Consider the following 21,354-nt stretch of genomic DNA (forward strand, 5'->3'; position numbering starts at 1 on the left):
GAATACTCGCCACAACAGGCGTATTTATTGGACCGCTCCAGTGTAATAAGCCACGAAAGATAACTGAATTCGGGATCGCACACGGTCTGAGAGGCAGCTTTCTGTGTGCGCGCTTCAGGTGTGTGTCAGACACAGGGGTGTGTTTTCTGCGCTCAACTCTTTTTAAATGTCAAGCAAGTCACACGTAAGTAACAGTCGCGTACCCAGTCTGTTCTCTGGTACCTAAAACTTTACACAACTTTTTGAAGTAGCATATTAAAATCATTCAAATGCATATTGCGATATGTGCATTTACGATATTTCGATATATTGTGCAGCCCTAATGAATAGACAGACAGACAAACAGACAGACATACTTTATCAATCCCTAATGGTAAAATTGTATTTACAGGAAAGCCCACCTGTCCTGACATCGGGTGTCCCACAGGTTTTTCTGGGGTAAGGAGCCCACTCGGCAGGTCAGACTGGTAGGACAGTGGGGGCGGCCCGGAGGAAAACTCCCCAAGGGTCGGTGTGCCAGGGGCATTGGGAAAGTCCGAAAAGCCTGGTTGGTTAGAGTATCCTGAGCCACCTGGAAGATACGCGACAATGAATCAACTGGAGGTCAAAATGCACTTCATCCAAATCTATTATGACTCCAAAGCAGAGTATTCAATAATAAAAATGCTCACTGAAACATTTTTATGAGCACATAAATGCTTTTGTGGTCTTAAGAGGCCTTTACAATCAGATGCGTCACACACCTTGGCTGGGATAATCAGGCGTGCTGCTGCTGCCACCTTGTGGCAGAGACTGGTAGGGCGAGGAGGCCGGGCCCAAAGCTGCAATCATCTCCATGACGCTGGGCAAGATCATATGACTAGGGCTCAGGGTGCGACAGCGTTTCAGGGCAGGGCCGTCTGGGTCCTCTTTAATATGCAGGTCTGGTTTCACCGGGACTGGCTTCCAGCTGCACACCGGATCAATGGTGATCTCCTCATAGTCCGAACTAAACACAAGGAGAAAGAAGTTAAAAACTGAAAATACAGAACACACTGAAGCTTATTTTGGCCAAGAAGCTTACACTTAGACAGGAAGGGGAAGTCTGACCTCTACATAAATCAACTGATAGCAAACTGGATAATATTTGTGATGCCATTTTGGAAAATGAGGCAGCCAGTTCTTCCTTGGAAATGCTTGTTAAAACAGCCTGGGAATGTGTAAACAACAATCTGTGCACTCTGACTCTGGGAAATTGGGTAGATGCCAGCCTATCATACTGGATAGGCCTATTTCACCCAGATCTTGCCATTTTTGTGTGCAGTACACTTCACATGGTCCGCAAACAGTCCATGTACGGTCTGTACGATGTACGACTGGCAGATTACAACTGATAAAAGTATAATTTAGGATATCTGTATTTTCCAAATCACAGTTTAGAGGCTACAGAGGTAACATTATTGCACAGAAACTTACTTCTGGATATAGATCAGAATGCCCAACATGTACTGGTCCACTTCTAGCCCCTCCAGAAGAGCTGTTTTACTGCAAGGAACAAATGAGTTTGTAAAACTGTACAAGTATGTCAGCTATAAACCAAGTGAAACACATTTTTTAGGGATATGTGCAACATGATATTATACAGGCGGATAAGCCAATAACTATTTTCATGTTATGGCTAATAATAGCCCAAAAAATAATATAATATAATATTCAAGTAAAATATTTATATATATATATTTTTAAGATGAATTAAATAATATTCTAATATTATTATTAATACAATTATATAAATAAATGTTTGTTAAAATAAATATAAAAATTCTATACTATTTTGTCTAGAAAAAAAAAAATAAAAACTCAAATTAATCAGTGTAACTGTTAGAATTTTTAGTTATATTCATTCTGAGATTTGTTAAAGATTACATTTAGCACTGTTATTAAATTTAGAGTTTTGAAATAACTGTAAGTGAGCGTTATATGAAAAAAAAGAAAAGAATTGTGCATACATAATTATAAATCTGTAATATCGTCAGACAACTACTACGGAATGGATAAATCGTGCAATATAAATAACAAAAATATCATGAAGATAAAAAGCAAGAGGGGAGGAAGGTTCTTACTTGCACACAGGACAACGCCAAGTTCCTCTCTCACAGTTGAGCTGCAGGTACGATTCCAGGTCAAAGCACTATGGACAAACAAAGACGTTATTTACCACAGAAACTCGCTTTATGATGTCATGTGATTAAAACTTTGGGCCTCATCACCTGTATGTGTCTGCAGTCGTGGCCCCTGGCAGGAAGCTGGATGCGCCGGAAGGTGATCGGACACTTGAGCGAGACCTTGATGGCCGTCTGTTCCACGCCGTCCTCGCCGTTAAGGCCGGGAGTTCCTGGGATGGTACCGCTACTGAAGTTCCTCTTAACTGTGGAAGAGGATAGAAGGATGAGTACAAAAGTTTGGGGTCGGTACGATTTTTTTATGTTTCTGAAAGTCTCTTCTGCTCACCAAGGCTGCATTTATTTGATAAAAAAAAATACAGAAAAACAGTAATATTGTGAATTTATTCCCGTGATCAAAGCTGAGTCTTCAGTGTCACATGATCCTTCAGAAATCATTCTAATATGCTGATAAACATTTATTTTTATTATCAATATTGAAAATACTGATATCAACATTTTGTGAAAACCATGATACATTTTTTCAGGATTCTTTTTTTGATGATTAATTAAAAGTTAAAAAGAAATAGCATTTAGTTGAATTAGAATCTTATGTAACTTCATAGTCATTTTGATCAAGTCAATGTGTCCTTGCTGAATTAAAGAATTTTAAATACTTCTAATCATATCTTACTGCCCTCAATCTTCTGGATTTTAGTGTATGTGCAAGAGATCATGGCATTTACTCACTCTTAGTGACACAGTGCTCCGCTGGCAGGAGCCTCTTCTTCATCAGACCCTGAAGCACGGAGCGCACAGACGGCCTGTGAACCAGCTGCAGCACGAACAGATGAGACTACGCGGAAAAAAAGAAACAGGAAATGAACACTGACCCATATGAAACGCGTATTAGTCGGGCTGTTTGTAATTAACTAGAAGAAAATGTGCGATGTGGATCTCTGTACTTACACAGCAGCAGGCTGTGACCGTTATCTGGATGGTGTTGCGTCCTGGCTGGCACACGTGCTTCAGGTATAGGGGTTTGTGGGAGGTCTTGTTGTCCCCGCGCTCGATGGTGAGAGGCGTGGCGTTGACGCTCACCTGCACCGACGCCGGCCAGTTGGTGTTCATCTGCCGGTCTTCGTGGTGATAGCACTTAAACTGCAGCTCCAGATCAGGCCTGTTAAACACACGATGGGCAAGGTTAAATATAGAATGCGACAACACTGACACATTAAAGGGGAACTTGGCAACTCTAGACATTTCTTTGCTGATGTTCACTTTTGTTGTCGCATGTTTTCTCAACGAGCTCCCCCTACAGCTGTGGGGCATATATTTCACAACACTGTCGTAAAAAAAACTCACTTGCGGCACCCTCCTCCCCCTTTCTACCCTCGGAGCCGGACAACTTTATTGTGTGGAGCTATGTCTACCGAGGTGGGTAATACATCATACACAGCATCATATGGCGTGTGTGTTTATGTCGAACTGCCGTAAAGCAGTTTGTGTTTCTCGCTCGTTCTCGCTTCTCACGATACTTCCTATTTCCAACTTACCGGGACGTTAGTTAGCAAGGTTGGTTTTCCCGCCTGGGAACGCAAGGGGGAGTGGAGAAAGTCACCATTTTCACCAGACATGTTATTTTTAACCATCCAAATGATTTCTAAACGGTTTTATTAAGATTAAATAGTCGCCATGTTCCCCTAAAAAACACTCACAAACACAAAGACTGCAAGGGACAGATGTTGCACTCTGACCTCATCATAAGAGTCTTATACACGGAGTCTCGCAGCTGGAAGACGTGGTTGCTGACGGCCAGGTTGTGCTCCAATCTGAAGGGCTCCAACACCACCCCGTCCCGTACAGGGAAGGTCAGACGCAGGTCATCACTGGGGTTTCCTACAGACAGAAGAGCAGAGTTTCAGTTACTGAGGTGCCACATGGTTTTTAATCATTTCTCATCTGGCAAGAAACAAAAGGCAAAGTGGGAATTTTCCGAAAATTCTAGATGTAGCCTAAATTTAGTAACTACTATAATGGCTTAAATGGTCAAAAGGACTATTTTCTATTATATTTCTCTGGATGATACAAATTTTTGCTGACACAATTCTAGTTTCTTGTAAAGTAAACAATGTCATAATACCTTACTCCACAGGCATTATATATTCCACAACAGATAGCATCTCATAATAGGGGGTTTCAGACATGAGGATACTAGTGGATCAAGTGGTCATGTGATCTCAACATGGAGGCCAACATCCTGTTTTGCAGTGTTGTTATTGGTAACTAAGCGAAAACTATTAAAAATCGTTACTTCAAAATAAAGTATTGAAATGAAGCCTTGGCATCCTAACTGAATTAAATTAAGTTGAAGTAATACAATTAATAAAAATAAAACCTGAAATAAAAATAAATTAAAGCTAAATAAATATTTAAAAAAAGCTACAAAAATTACTAAAACTAAAATGAAATTTTTTTTTTTTTATTAATAATATAATTATTATATGGCATATAAATAATACTAACACAACACTGCCCTTATGTGGAATAAAACAGCATTATATGACTGCGTTTTCTTATGTGAGGAAAGAGGGGAAAAAACTTTTCCCCATGTGATAAACATTTAATTTGACAATTAAACTTTTTTATTTCCATTCACATCACAGTGAACTATAAACAAGGATTCCAGAGATAGGAGGGGTGTTGTCTTACATGCAGTGCTGTGTGTTACCTGTAGGGGGCTGCAGAGAGTTGATATTGGGTTTGACGTCATGGAGGAAGGGCGATTTGACGTCTTGACCAGGGGACATATACGGAATCGAACTGCCGGGGGTCATGGGAGGAGTGGGGTTTCCTGGGAGAGGAGAGCTGGGATATCCTGGCATCGCACGTCCGGGCTGTGGAAAAAAACAAGACACGTGCGAAGGCTTTACAAGCTGAGGCCAAATTATCTTTACAGTCAAGATTTTCATAACCGATACTCTGCAAAAACAGATTCAGCTGTGTGGAGTTTGGACCCCAGCTGCCAAAGTCCAATCGTGGTGCTCACGAAATGGTGAAATATTAACAGGCAGCTCCTACTGACTCATGTTTCACCAAACACACATGCATGCATGCAAGAGAGGACACCAACCCCGTTGACGGTGGCCTGGTTGAAGGTGGTGTACCCAGGTCCCGTCACTCCTGAGGACAGGCTGTTGTGGCTGTTGCCCTGTCCGTTAAACTGGTCCGCCTGTTAAGCAAACACAACTCTTTCAACATCAGACTTAAAAACAGAGTGAGTCAACCCAACCCCCGGTTAAGCACAAGTTTAGAGAGCTCATCGCAATGCATTCATTAGAAAGTAGCCATAAGAGGCATCTAACATCTTACATTTAAAATTTGGACCTGCATTCCCCAGCATGGTAAGGCACACTATGTTTTGGAAAGGACCCTGAGCATGTTACAGTGCACACTACAGCGGTATGACAATGGTGATAATCTACCGCTGTAATTCCAAACCCAGAATGGAATTTAAACCACCTGGGTTGGTTCGGGTTTCACTGGTACTACCAAAAATCTTTTCACGACTAGTTGCCTCTTTAAAGTTCATTGCCGTATTCGTCAGTATCAAATGCCAGTGTGTTTCTCGAAAAACGGCTGCTTGTTTGTCACTAATACGGACAAAAGGAACCTGTTCTTTGGGAAACATGATACTGCAAGCAGCCTGCGATGTGTTGCGATTTGCAAGTGAAAGCTTTCTGATAGCTTTCAAACGGAAAAATATGACTATGACTTTCAGAAAGTACCTAAATTGATTTGAAGTGTCTTGCTTAAACTGTATGTATGAGCAATAATACTGATGATCTTTGTACCTTGTAGTACTGGCTGGGGTTTCCTGGTCCTGCAGGATACTGGCCCATATTGGGTTGCTGGAGGGGCATTCGGTGGGTTGGGTAAGACGGGGAAGGAGCGGACCGCTGTGGCCCGGGATGGTACTGCATGGGCTGGCCTGGGTACGGGCTCCCAGCTCCCATACCGGGACCGTACTGCTGTCCCGGAAATCCCTGTAAGAAAAGAGCAACAGTCATTCCAGGATTGAAGCAAGTTGTCAGCACTATGCTCAAATTTGTAGACTTTTAAATTAGGTTTTATCATGTTGAGTCCTCAAACAGATTGTCTATAACACATCTAGTTTGTAATATTGACCCTAACAAAAAGCCATTTGAAAAATATTAGCTTAGGCATCTGAAAGGTCAAGTTGGTGAACAGCGAGTCTCCACTCACATCGGAGTTGTAGGGGCGTTTCAAGCCCTGCTGGTGACGTGGAGGACCCTGCTGGCCTCCTTGGTAGACGGGATGCTGTGGCAACCTCTGGCCCTGCTGTGTGTACATGGGTCCCATGGAAGGAGGTCTGGAGCCGACCATCCCGGAGGGGGCCATGCCGGGCGGCCCACGGGGTCCAGAGTGCGACAGGAACTGGGTGTTGTATGAGGAAGCACCACCCATCTGTAGAGCAAAACAACACAGAGATCCACACCCATCAGAACCAGCGTTGGGTAACAATGGCTGGAGACGTGCCTGCTGCCGTGACTTATGGCCGTCGGGCCCTGGGCATGAAAGGGAAACGGCAACTAGGTCACCACCGTAAACAATCAAAGTCCTGTGTGGCCATGATGTCTGCCATCTAAACCAAGGCAGACAGACGGCATATGAAATCTGCTGGAAAAATGAGGGGAAAATACTTTGCTTTTTTTTTTGTTTTTTTTTGCAATAATTAAAGCCATGTTTTTGGAATCAGGGCTCGTTTATCCACATTCGTCCAGCAGGGGGCGATTTGAGCGCAATGAAATCAGAGGTTACTGTGTGTCACACAAGATTGCTGAAGTGGAGTGCAAAGCATTTACCACAAAAAAAAGAAAAAAAAGATCAGCAATCAGATTAACAGCATAAAAAAAAAAAAAAAAAGATATTAAACAAGGGGACACGATTTATTTCCAAAACATTTAAGCATGTGGAGATCTACTCCAATGACCTTCCCTTTAGTGCAGTTCACAACAACAAAAGGTCAACCGCATATAATGTGAACACAAATAAGTCAGGTCGCTTACCGGACCGTAGTTCAGCTCCTGGTTTTGCTTCTCCTGTATCGCAGCGACTGTTGCCGTGGCGGTGGCTGTTGCCGTGGCAGCGGCGGCGGCTACGGCAGCAGCGGCGGCCGCTTGGGTGAAGTCGGTGGGCGGACGAACTCCGTGAGGTGGCATCCCGAGGGAACCCCCTCCGTTATTGGGGTAACTAAAGAGAAGACAACCAGGTTATGTAGAGCAGTGGTTCTCAAACCTGTCCTGGGGACCCAATGCACATTTAGCATGTCTCCCTCACCTAACACACCTGATCAGCTCATTAGTACAGACTGCAAGACTTGAGTTGGGAGTGTCTGATGAGGGAGACATAACAAAAGGTGAAACCCCCAGGAAAGGTTTGAGAACCACTGATGTAGAGCATCCCATTCATGTTATAAAATGCTCGAAAATGTGACCCGGCATATTTGTAGAAGGTGGCGTAAGTGGAACTGATTATTCACGTTGTCGTGGCAGCAAGGATGCTGACTGCTCCGAGTCAGTGATTCAAAAGATTTATTGCGATGCAAATTGATCTTAAGGGACGCAACCGTGTGAGTGTGTGTTTCTGAGTCAGCGCAGGGGTGGGACATTACAGCGCACACATCCCCCACTGCGGTGACGTCCACTAGCTGCCTGACGTCACGCAACTCCCACGAGGAGCAGAGACTAAATACAGCCACACAAATCACACAGACGCTCATAAACGCAAACCGCATGGACAATATTAGCTTTCCCTCACCTGCCCCCATATCCAGGTCCGGCTGGGTATCCCCCGCTGGGCCGGCCGTACATGCCCTGCTGCATGTAGCCCTTGTTGGGCTCGGGGTAGCCCTGCTGGCTCATGAACTGCGGGGAGTTCATTCCCGGGCTGTTGCCAGGCATCATGTGACCACCGGCTGAGTTTCCGCCTGGACCCATGGGAGCACCAAAAACCTGGTGAAAAGAGAAGTATTGTTATTTTTTTTAGCTCAGTCATAAATGTAATTGAACACATTTTACGCTTGGTATTACTTGCTGATATATCTTACATTTTATATATTATTATTATTATAAGAATACCATATATCGTCTCTTTCAGGTGGAAACCTTGTATCTCCATATTTCGTCATTTATTTCATAAATCATTGCTATTGGTCTCCCTTTACGTCTGCCTGTGAGTTTTGCAAATATTTAACCAATAAAAAGCATTAAAAAAGAGCTTGTGACTAAACCTCGTAACCTCATTGGATCCTCAAACCTCATAACTCCACACCTCCTGTCTCGTGTTTCGTGAGTGAAATCCATTTGAGCTTGATTTTGGTAAAATGTTAATAATCTAATGACACATGCGAGTGTCTGACCATACATTATATAAAGCCACAATATTAAGTTTGACAACTTGCACTGTTCAATTATCTAATTGTTTTAGTTTTTTTAAATACAAGTAGTGTGTTTAATAACATATTAGTTATTGCTGAGGTTTTGAAATTGTAAAATTTCACTAGTATCAGTATGAGTTGGACATGACTCAAAGAGATGATGTTTTGATTCAGGGATTTTTAATAATAATACATTTTTTGGTAACACTTTATTTTACAGTGTCATTATTACATATATGTTACATGTAATAACTATAAATGATGCATAATTACATGCAACTGACCCTGAACCAAACCCTAACCCTATAGTAAGTACATGTAGTTACTTAATATTACTAATAAAAATTACAAGTGTAACAAAGACACTTTAAAATAAAGTGTAACCCATTTTTTTAATTATTCATTCATTCTTTTAAAGATTGGAGGATTTATAAGAATTGAATATTTATTAATTACTATATTTATTAAGTATTTCTCAATTAAACAACTCTGAATGCTGATTCATTGACATTAACAAAATTCAAACGAAAAATAATGTTTTGTTTGAGAGCCAGACATGACTAGGACATCCCAGGAACATGCAGAGCTCTCTCTGCTTTGAGGTAAACAAGCTGGTGATGTCATCACGCCTCCTTACCTGGCTGGGTGAAGGATTGGTTACCCCCCACACTGTGGTTACCACAGAGAGGGAGCCGGCAGGCTGATTGGGGCCTTGCTGCCAGGGGACAGGATCATATGGGTAAGAGGCGTCACTGCGGGGCGAGAGAAACACACAGACACCGGGGTTATTAATGCATTGTGTATTAATGCAATGCATTGGGAAAGTGCTTCCTCTCCAAAAAGCTCTTAATTCACTTTTCACTGATCTGCCTCGTATTATCCACAGCCAGATCCACATTATATTCCATCTACATCTTTTGTCTTGGTATGATATCAGCATATGGTGTGAAGTGTGTGTATATGAGAGAGAGAGAGAGAGAGAGAGAGAGAGGATCTTTCTGCGACTTCAGACGTGCCACAGCCACATGATCTGGAGGTACTCGGCACAATGTTTCCATGGCGACTCCACAGTCACTTAGAGACAGGAAAGAGTAACGATGCCAAGGGAGAGGGGGGTGAGAGAGTAAGTGTGTGTGTGTGTGTGTGTGTGTGTGTGTGTATCTACTGTTTTCTGTGTAACTGGATCAAACCAGATCGCTCTCAATAATCGCTCGCCATCTTTCCATAATTAGCCAAACTACATCACATGCTGATTAGAACATGGAAACGCACCTTAGTTAGAGTCAACGCCATATTTACTTCGACTTGAATTACAACGAGGCTGTGAGGGATGAATGTTCAATCAGTTGTACTACGTACATCTTCCAAAAAAATAAAACATTCTGAAAAGCATGTCAAAATTAGACATGATTTACGACACTGTGCAATCTACCCTTCAAAGCCTCTTTTTCATTTGTGTCAAGTTAAATATGGTGTCTAGTCTACCCATACATTAAAGGGCAAAAATGTGCACTCATATGGCTCTGACAGAACTCACATCTACATGCATTTTAGGGGTGCTTACAAATTAGAAACAAGGTCTTGACGGATATAAATGTGCACATTAAGGACAAAAAGGATGGGAACTGAGGCCAAAATGACCAATATGAGATAAAGCAGAGTTGGCTGGCAACTTGTTTTATGACCTGATCGAACTGTATGTAACATGCAAACATCAGTAAATATTTTAATACTTTTATTAAATCAAGGATGCATCAAAATTGACTAAAAGTGACAGTAAAGATATTTATAATGTTACAAAAGATTTCTATTTCAGATGAATGACATTCTTCTGGATTTTCAATGCATCAAAGTATGCAGGAAAAAAAAAGGTCATGTTTCCACAAAAATATTAAGCAGCACAACTGTTTTCAACATTGATAATAATAAGAAAATCAATTAGAATGATTTCTGAAGGATCATGTGACACTGAAGACTGGAGTAATGATGCTGAAAATCCAGCTTTGATCACAGGAATGAATTACATTTTGACAGATATTAAAATAGAAAAGAGTTCTTTTAAATAAAAGTACTGGGTTTACTGTGTTTGTCAAATAAATGCAGCCTTGATGAGCAGAAGAGACTTACAAAAACATTTTAAAAAAATCTTTTTTTTTCTTTTTTTTTAATCACAAAGTCTCTCAATATACTTACAAGTATATGACGCACTGAACAATGACAATATTAGGCATTTACTACTAGTCACACTTTGCTAGTATACTTTTTTTTTCTTTCCATATTGCATGAAAACTGAGTACCAATACTTGCATATTCATAAGATTTCTTATAGTCTAACAAAAAGGTGAGTCCACTAAATAAGCTCTTGTGCTTTTGTCAGTTTCAGCAGCAATTCACTTGCAATATTGTGATGCATTGCAATATATTGTAAAGGTAGTATGTATATATACATACATACATATACATATATACACATATACATACACTAGGGATGGGACGATTACCGGTTTCACTATAAACCACGATAAAATGTACTTACGGTTAGTATTATCGTTTAAAATTGAATTATCATTAAAACCGTGTTTGATTATCGCGATTTTAATAACTCACTGTAAATCCTGTCCAGCCAGCAACAGGCTGACGCAGGCGCAGCGCGCAATGTTGTTGTTTTTTTTAATCGAGAAGGAATGGCGGAAGGCAGATTAATGTTTTAAATCTTACATGATCACAAAAATATTATCAAACTCAGTAAACAATAAATCAACTCTGATTTCATTTTCAATACAATCGAAAACGGAGACGCAAGACGGCAAGTTGAATTTGAATGAAACGAGAGAGCGCGTGCGCGTCCGTTGTGATGCATGTGCGCTGTGTTATAATGCGTTGTTATTGACGACGGTCATTTTAAGGAAAGAAATGCCACAGAATATAATCTTGCTTAAAAAAGTGCATTGAGCTGCTTGTTTTATTTGTTGTTTGTTGATTTTCAAATATAAAACTTGTTGAAATGTCTTCAGTGTGAGCATCAGTTATTTTTGAACACTTTCATCTCGTTTTAACAAAACCGTGATAATATTAATAATCACGATAATTTTGGTCACTATTATCGTGATATGAAATTTTCATACCGTCCCATCCCTAACATACACACACACACACACATACATACATATATATATACATATATATATATATATATATATATATATATATATATATATATATATATATATATATATATATATATATATATATATATACACACACACACACATTTATTTATTTATTTATTTCAAATGAAAAAATCGAAGTACTGTCAAGTACAGTGGCCAGTAAATTATCTCTAGTCCACTCATTGGAAGGATTGGCAAAAAACCTTGGACACCAAAAGGGAGCATTCCAGGTAAAACCTATCCAAGCGGCAACAAGAGTATCAAGAAAATTAAACCTGCGAGGGTTTATTGAGTGATAACTGGCTCTGAACAGCTTCTCACCCGGACTGACCCAAGACACCTCAACCCCACTGCCACATGAAAGACTCCTCTTTTTAAAGCCCTCGTAGAAAGACAAGATCCCCTTCTTGACACATTTCCACTTTGATCTGCGGCGAAGTATCCACTGGCCTGCGGCCCACAGGATATTGAGGTTCCGACAAAGGCTCAAAGCGTGCGTCTCGTTGAGGCTGGTCATTGCACTGCTTTAGCAAGTAAACAAAACGAACTATCGGCAGCTCAGAGACATTCCATAGGAGGCAGAGGTTTCTCTTAAAGTTCCTCTGCAGGAAAACCACCAGATACCCCTTCTCTGCGAAACAGGAAACTGTGGTTTCAAAGCCAAAACCTCTAGAAGCCAATCAGCCGCTGAGAGACGAAGCAGCCAATCAAAATGAGAAAAAACTCAACACTGAAGCTGATTGAGAGCTCTGCAAATAATAGGAGAAGATGCGGGCGTGCTGATTCAGTTTGGGCCCCAGTGCATGTGCTGCCGTGGGCAATTTATCTTCAAGTTTACTGCGGTGAGAGCGAAAAGACAACTTTACATATTCAGACTGTTTGCTTCATTATCGCCTCTAACGCAACATAATTCCATTTATGTGCTCAAATATCACTAAAACTTATGAAAATGTGCCAAGTACACCTACCTACGGGAGCCTGCAGTGCACCATGTACTAAATATTTAAAAGACCAAATTACTATGAAAGCTTAAAATCTACTTTAAAAATACCCAAAGCACATTAAGCAATTAGGTTGTATATTCCTCTTTTTGCTGGTTTGGAGAATTAAGCACTTTTTTGAAAAAAAAAAAATGCAAATTCTGTCATCATTTACTCACACCCATGTCATCCAAAACCTGTATGACTTCTTTTCATCAGTGGAACACACACAAAAAATAGACGTTAGGCAACATGATAAAATACTATATTTACATAAAATAGATTTTTTTTAGAAACTCTTTACGTGCAGCATTAACTTTCATTGTGTGATTAACATCACGTTTGACATTCTGCTTAACTTCCTTTTGTGTTCCACAGAAGAAAGTCAGTCATATGGGTCTGAAACAACATGAGGGTGAGTAAATGCCAGATTAGTCAATTTTGGGTGTAATTTCCCTTTTAAAATAAAGATACAAAAAAAAGTTCCACAAAAAACTTTTACATCTCAGGGTCTTTTGGCCATCCACGTACTGATACTTAGCTTGAAAAACCTACAGTGTAAAATCAAGAACTACTCTCCAAATAACCGTCTAGCACCTTGAGGACCCGTGTACAGCCAAATGAGGTTCTTGATATGAAGAGTGAACCTGAGAACCTTCATCAAAGAACCTTTCATTTTAAAAGTGTGCATAAACAACAACCTAATTCATAAGAGGGAAATAAACACAACTGAACTGCACGCCAAGGCTAATCTCATCCAGATAAGACTGCAAAACAATTAAAACGCATCGCTTCCCTGAAGCTATTACCAAACAGTAGTTAAAATATGCAAAATCAACAATCAAAACATCAGCGGTAGTGTTTCGACTGTTAGATGCAGCGCTCAGGGAAGCAGGTGTCAGTTTGAGAGTTCAATGTCGTTGGAGAGGAAACAGTGGGCGTTTCACACTTTGACTCGCAGTCGACGTGCAGGAGATACTGACCTGTGTGGCGTTGGAGGCAGGGCAGGTTTCATGGAGTTGATGGGGTTCATCGGAGGAACCTAGGGGTCTATGGGGCACCCCGAATCTCCTCAACCTAGCAGGCAGTCTGCAAAAGAAAGAAAGAAAGAAAGACAGACACGTTAAGAGTGACAGGACTCAATCAAAACAAAGGCTCTGTTTCCGCTTCGACTCACTGAGACAGAAGCTTCTGCCGCTGTAGTGGCTTTAACCAATTTCATTCGCAGGGCTCTCAGATGGCTGCGGTTCTGCCCAGAGGCACGAGGGGTTAATCAACAACTGACTGCGCCAGCACATCTTTCTCCGTGCTTTCATAGGGTGGGTTTTGCAATCGTTTCCTCGAGTTGGAGCCTTTCCACCAATCACAGTTTAAAAAGCAGCCAGCGCCGCACACAAAGGAGCAAGATTTGACAGCATGTGGCATCTCTCGGGCTGCTGCACCGCAGTCAGTGTGTGAGAATTCTCCAGACTGCATCGCCCGAGACAAAAGCCGGTGCAAAGCGAGAGCTTTAAAACAGAGCAACGGGTCGCAACCCGTGGGTTTCGACGTGGACGACCCGAACGCTACGTCTTGCTGCAGGATCCTCACGCTCTGCGTCGACGGAAGGATCCGGGGGGGGGGAGGGAGGGACAGAGAGGGCTATTTATAGCGCTTTGATTTCAAAAAAGAAAAGATGTGGAAAAGCGGAGGTTCTCATGGCTGCCGCCACTTTGAGATCCGAGCCCTCTGCAAAGATAACACCTTCAACCCCGCTCAATTATTTAAGCGATCAGGGAGCTTGTCCTGACCGAAGAGGGTGCTTCTTTGTGCGTGTCCATTTAGATTGAACAACGTTAATAATGACAACAAGACCCCCTCCGCCCCACCCCACTGCCTCTCCGTCTGTCTCCACTCTCGGGGGTGAAGCTTGATTAGCACACATGCTAATTTGCCACCAACATCAATGGCTGTCATCCGCCCCGCACCCCTAACACACTGTCCCCTCAACATCCCTCTTTAGGTCAGACACCAACATTAACGACAAATTGTATTAATTATTTGTGGAGAATAATTAAAAATAATAATAATAATAATAAATAAAATAAATAAATAAATAATAATAATTAAAATCAGTAATTTGTCACCAATATCAATGGCCGTCAGCCGCTCCACACCTCTAACACTCTCCCCTCAACATCCCTCTTTAAGTCAGACACCAACATTAACGACAAATTTTATTAATTATTAGTGGAGAATCATGTCTTTTTTTTATTTATAAAAAAATAATAATAATTAAAATCAGTAATTTGTGCCAACATCAATGGCTGTCATCCGCCCCGCACCCCTAACACACTGTCCCCTCAACATCCCTCTTTAGGTCAGACGCCAACATTAACGACAAATTGTATTAATTATTTGTGGAGAATAATTAAAAATAATAATAATAATAATAATAAATAAAATAAATAAATAAATAATAATAATTAAAATCAGTAATTTGTCACCAATATCAATGGCCGTCAGCCGCTCCACACCTCTAACACTCTACCCTCATCATCCCTCTTTAAGTCAGACACCAACATTAATGACAAATTTCATTAATTATTTGTGGAGAATAATTAAAAATAATAATAATAATAAATAAAATAAATAAATAAATAATAATAATAATTAAAATCAGTAATTTGTCGCCAACATCAATGGCTGTCAGCCGCTCCACACCTCTAACAGTCTCCCCTCATCATCCCTCTCTGCTTCCATTTTCTTCTCCTTCCTCACAGATTTAGGTCAGACACCCCACAGCTGGAAAAGAAAGGTGGATGAACGCTGTTGAGTCGAGGGGGGGCTGGAAGAAGAGACACTCAGAGGAGTGCCAGAGTTGATCAGAACGAGCTTCACCTACAGGGATAATGAGAGGATCGAGCGGAGGATGAGAAAGGGAGGTGGGCGGCAGCGACAAAATGAGATCCTCCATTGTTGTGTTTTGATAACCACTTGACTGAAGCAGGCTTAGCAATATTTACATGCTTGTGTGGCAGTTTTCATTAGCAATTACGCCAGCTCGTCCGCGTAAAGAGACGTTTATTAAACCTGCGTCTGCTATACTGCAGGATTTGCCTATTTATGGTCGGTGCATGTTCTTACAACTAAGGATGCATAATATATAGGTGATCACAAACAAAATTCACCTTAAACTGTACAGAGCATATGTAATCCGGTTGTATATAGTTATATATATATAGTTTATAGTATATCGTTTTTTTGTGTGGTTATTATTGGTCTGATTAGGCTGATTTAAAACATTAAACACAAATGTCCTTTAATTAATGGAGAATCATCATTTTACAGAAAGAAAAATGTCATATTTTTATATATAATAAAAATGAATACATTTCTACATGTAAACATTAAATAAATTATTATATTGCAATAAAAAAATGTAAATAATAATATATTAAAATTAATACACTAAATATATATTACAAAAATGTTTTTATTTAAATTAAAATTAATAAATAATTGGTACAAAAATAAAATAAAACTATACATTTATAAAAACAATATTTATATTTAGAAAATAATGACCAAGATTAGCATTACATTTTAATCTCAACCTGCCAAAATGCTTTTTACTACTACTGGTTTTGGAGGTTGTATCTATGAAATGCATTACCTTATAGCTCTCCAGATTAATTACTGCAGAGTGATGATCATTAATGGCGCTTAATTAGCCCAGTGCTGCTCAGCCCACCCCTGTAGTCATTAATCTCTCATATTGGAACAATCCTTCAATGAAGGAGCATCTATTCAAACAGTGGACAACCTAATCCATCCGCTCTGGAAACACAATATGGTGCGTGTGAGGAACATACACACACACACACACACACACACACACACACACACACACACACACACACACACACACACACACACAGTTAAGGACCCCATGATAAGGCTTTCTTTCCTGTGTTGAAATTATTGACCTATTGCTACAAGTTTATGCCACTGCCATAATTCATAACTTGCCATTAGCCGTTACAATGTTACATTCTCATTCTAGAGAGCATCTGATTGGACAAAAATTGGCACACGACCCTAAGTGCAAGATGAGTCATCAGAAATCAGAGTTCATTTTCCTAGAAGAGAAACACTTGTTTTTGGACTCAAGCCACAAAAATCCAATTTCAAACATTAGGTCTTTTAATACATGGACACCAAAGTAAACATCCCAACACCACACACACACACACACACACACACACACACGTGACAAGTGCAACCGCAAGCCAAAGTTTGTTCAAACCTTCATCAAATGACACACACACACTCTCTTTTGAAGCACCAGATCTTATTTTGTGCAGTGAAATAACACGGCTCAGCATCTTTGCTTATTGCTTTCCCTTCACTGTGTGACGGATAACAGCACAAACAGTTCTTGCCCTGGAATGAACAGAACACCCTGTTCTTTACTGCTGGGCTTCCATCTAAACCCCTCCTCTCCTTTCCTCTAGTTCCACCCCTGGCCTACAGTGACCTGTTCCTGCTGGGCTTCCCTCCCTTTCTCCAACACGTGGACCATCCTTCACTTCTCGTACCATTTCGCTCACTTATAACTTTCTCTACCCTACTTCTCCAGCGGCACGCCGAACACTTTTAGGCCTGTGCATGTCTCTTCCCTGTACCCCATCCAACAGGATCGTTCACAGTCTGGGACAGGAGGACACAAGACGGCACCGCAGGGGTGTGACCATTAAGGGTACGAAACGTCTCGGTGTTTTTTTTTTTTTGCCAAGCAGCACACAAAAAGCTTGCAGGTCTTTGATTTCTGATAGGCCGTAGAAATGCCTGTGTGTCAGCGCTCTTGAAATGAAGTGCAGATTCAGCTCTCTACAGGGACTGCGCTTTCAGAGGACAGAACCTGAAACAGCACAGGTTAGGAGAGGATTCCAGGAACGATCAAGACTGGGATAAAAAGGACTGTTGTACCAACACCTGAATTCACATTTTCAGACAATTTTTGATGCCACAATGTGTATTTTCTGTGTCACTACCAAATGGAGCTATACAATACAATCCATATCACAATACAGGGGTTACGATACGATATCTTGCGATATATTGCGATACTGAAAGAAAGGCAATATATTTTAGAATCTAGGGCTGTAATCTCCCAGTCGATTAGTCGATTATTTGGTCGATACGTTCTGGCTCGACCAAAATTCTGATTGGTCGATTTTTTGCCGCGTTCATTTCATCAGTTTTGCCGCGTTCATTTCATCAGGTGGAAAGCACTAATTGCTAATGGGGGTGTTTTCAGAGCACCCCTGTTTCACAGGTAACAGTCTGTCTTCAGAACACCCCCCTTGTTTTCACTTCTTTTGGATTAGTCCAACCCACTGGAGAAGAGAGACAGATTGAAGTAGGCTACTAGAAGGTTTGCTGAATATTATTTATTTAATTGTGAGAGCGTTTAATTCATAGTCAGTCAGTCCTCTTCTACCATGTCAACAAAGACAGCATTTTTTTTTAAAGTTAATAGTCTATTCGTGTCTCAGCCGCGAAGCTGAGCGCCACAGAGCGGCTGAAATGATAGTGTCTGTCAGTTATTATAATACATATGACAAAAACAATTGTCTAAATTATGTTGCATATTCCTCAAAAGTTCTTGTGATGATATCACTAGTTGACAACATAGTACTATTTTCGGAAATCATAGGCTATGATATTGCGCAGGTGCGCGTGATGCAACGCTGTCAGAGCCGACAGAGTCGTGTGTCAGACTCATTTCAGTGCAAAATAATAAGGTCAAAAACGATTTAATATACTGCAATGTTTATGTTTATTTATAATTCATTTAGGCGGACAACAAGGCTACCAAGTACTGCGCACAGTGCGCATCTAATTAATTTTACGTTTTTTTTCCTAACGTAATTTTTAGTCGAAAATTTCAGGACTTCAGTCGACCAAGATTTTCTTTGGTTGATTACATCCCTATTAGAATCATACAAAACAACACCATATGATCAAAAATACGGCCAAAACAGTGAAATATTATTACCATTTAAAATAACTGTTTTCCATGTGAATATATTTAGAAATGTAATTTATTTTGGTGATCAAAACTGAATTTTCAGTATAATTACGTGTCACATGTTCCTTCAGAATCATTCTAATATGATGATTTGCTGCTCAAGAAACATTTATTATCATTATTATTATTATTATTATTATAACAAATCTTGAAAACAGCTGTGAACAATTTTTTTTTCAGAATTCTTGATAAATAGAAAGTGAATAGAAAGTTCAGAAGAACAGCATTTATCTGAAATAGAAAGATTTTGTAAGATTATACACTACCACTCAAAAGTTTGGGGTCGGAATTTTTCTTTTTTTTTGGAAAGAAATTAAATTAATACTTTTATTCAACAATGATGCAGTAAACTGATCAAAAGTTACAGCAAAGACATTTATAATGTTTCAAAAGCTTTCCATTCCAGATAAATGCTGTTCTTTTGAACTTTCATTTTTGTTGTGTGTTTATTTTACCGAACGTGAAGTGTACAGTGCATAATCTATCGAAAGGCCGCTCTCAGGAGCGCGGATGGCGTCGGGATGTTAAGTGAGCGCTCAGATTCAATTAGGGATGCAACGATACCATTTTTTCAGAACCGATCCGATCCGATCCCAAAAATTATGAGTATCGGCCGATACCGATCCGTACCGATACCAGCGCAGTTTTTTTTTTAATCAAGTAGAATTTCTATAAATGTTGAACTGATAATAAGAACTGAAAAAAGAAAAACAACAACAAAAAATATATGATCATAATCTGACATAAATGCTATTATAAACTAGATTAGTGGATAATTCAGCAGTAAAATGTAGTCTAGAAAAATTACGAGTGCACAATAATTGTATAAAATTTGAACATTTTGTGAAAAAAAATGTTTAGTGGGGAACAAATTAGAGACAATAAGTGTAACACTAAATCTGGTAAAACTTTACACATTACTCTTTGTATTGTTGTAAAATACATTCATGAAAAACAACAACAAAAATCAAAAATATAAATTATTTTATATAGCCTACAATAAAATTGAGACATTTTTTAAATGTATAGCACAGCTGTTTAATGAGGTAGCAACATAATAGATAGGACAGAACAAGAACGGCTATTGATATTGTTTCATTGCGTCACTGTATTATGATATGAAAGGCTCCAATACAGAGCGGCACAAAGCGCTTATGCGCATCCCGAGCGCAGAATGATGCGCTTGAAGCAACATGAGTCACAGCGCGCAGCGCGTCGAGTCCGCATTGAAAAGTTTATAGCACAAAGAAAATACATATTGATGCGTAGTGTATTATACAGTATCTATCTATGCAATAGTCTATTCAGCATTTTCTTTTAACAGTTTTAAATTTCAGTTACTGTGCGCGTGAAGAACAAATACTGCACTGACTTTACTCCAGTGTTGTGATCTAACAGACACCCGGTAGAAAGTAACATGATTAAGGTACAGCAATAAAGTTCAGCAAGATAAAGTTGTTTTATGCGAAACCATAGACCTTTATCTACAGATCAAGTATAATAATAGTAACACTGAATCATCTTGGAGAGAGTTTCATTGTGTTAACTGTCGTAACCGAACGCGACGCGCTGTTTGAATGAAGAATGACTGACAGCCGCAGCTGAGGGAAACGTTTACGTGATCTTGAATTTAACGACTTAAATATTAATTTATATCTCACATTATACTATATAATGGCTTCAGAACACTTATAATATTGTGCACGAAAACTTATGGTGCTTTATAATGTTTGTGTGCCTTTTGTGGGGCTTAACAATAACACAGAATAGTATACGCACAATATCGGATTTGGATCGGCCTTGTCTGACCGATACCCGATCCGCCAAAAATGGCAGTATCGGAGCCGATACCGATACTGAGTATCGGATCGGTGCATCCCTAGATTCAATGCGTTTCTCGAGTATTGGATTTTAGCATGACTCTTATCGATATTCTTGGTGTTTTCTTTATAGTGGAAGCCAAAATGATTCCACACTTCAGCTCTGTACACCACAGCGGTAGCTGGTATAACTCTATCGTCTTGTGAGCTGGGTTTGCTAATGCTAATGCTAGCGATTCTCTGCACCACAGTTTACGTTCTGAGATAACGCTGCCATCTAGCGGTCGGGTTTAAAGCGAACACAAGTCGCTGACACGAAAATTTAATGAAAACAAATAAATAAATAAATATAGATTGTTTATTTTCAACTCAAATAACACGAAAATGGCCACAAATTAATTTTAGTTTTAAATAAACTGTAATAATAATAATAATAATAATAATGATAATAATAATGATAATAATAATGATAATACAATGCATTTAAAATAAATAAATAAATAAATACCAGTTACTGGCAGCCCTAAAATACTAAAAATAAAAATAAAATTCTGGAGAAAAAGGAAATGACTCACTGCAGCTAAATCAAACGCATACAAGAGCTATGACAGAAATCTATGCAAAACACAAAATAAGAATTGACTTCAACTTCAACAGAACACCCTCTTTCCAAATTTTTCAATTCAATAAGACAATTGTTAACATAT

The 21,354-nt window shown here is 39.7% G+C and overlaps 1 protein-coding gene across 3 annotated transcripts in view; it reads right to left on the minus strand.

The window, feature by feature from the left end:
* The window catches only part of zmiz2 (zinc finger, MIZ-type containing 2), a 52,993-nt gene that overhangs the window by 7,945 nt on the left and 23,694 nt on the right, over nt 1–21,354 (minus strand). The window contains exons 1-17 of one of the 3 annotated variants that reach the window (XM_084400161.1): nt 13,929–14,068; nt 13,735–13,840; nt 9,239–9,353; nt 7,983–8,176; nt 7,232–7,415; nt 6,408–6,629; nt 5,996–6,187; nt 5,275–5,373; nt 4,873–5,038; nt 3,899–4,040; nt 3,111–3,321; nt 2,892–2,997; nt 2,250–2,407; nt 2,103–2,170; nt 1,456–1,524; nt 744–988; nt 390–571 (exon numbers count right to left, since the gene is read on the minus strand). In XM_084400161.1, the coding sequence (XP_084256287.1) occupies nt 390–571; nt 744–988; nt 1,456–1,524; nt 2,103–2,170; nt 2,250–2,407; nt 2,892–2,997; nt 3,111–3,321; nt 3,899–4,040; nt 4,873–5,038; nt 5,275–5,373; nt 5,996–6,187; nt 6,408–6,629; nt 7,232–7,415; nt 7,983–8,176; nt 9,239–9,353; nt 13,735–13,784 (2,403 nt within the window). In that variant the 5' untranslated portion in view covers nt 13,785–13,840; nt 13,929–14,068. Of the gene's footprint in view, nt 1–389; nt 572–743; nt 989–1,455; nt 1,525–2,102; nt 2,171–2,249; nt 2,408–2,891; nt 2,998–3,110; nt 3,322–3,898; nt 4,041–4,872; nt 5,039–5,274; nt 5,374–5,995; nt 6,188–6,407; nt 6,630–7,231; nt 7,416–7,982; nt 8,177–9,238; nt 9,354–13,734; nt 13,841–13,928; nt 14,069–21,354 lie in introns of those variants that run through there. The other 2 variants (XM_084400162.1, XM_084400160.1) reach the window with 2 other exon arrangements.

The sequence above is a fragment of the Rutilus rutilus genome, assembly GCF_951802725.1.
Source record: "Rutilus rutilus genome assembly, chromosome: 25".
NCBI lineage: Eukaryota > Metazoa > Chordata > Actinopteri > Cypriniformes > Leuciscidae > Rutilus > Rutilus rutilus.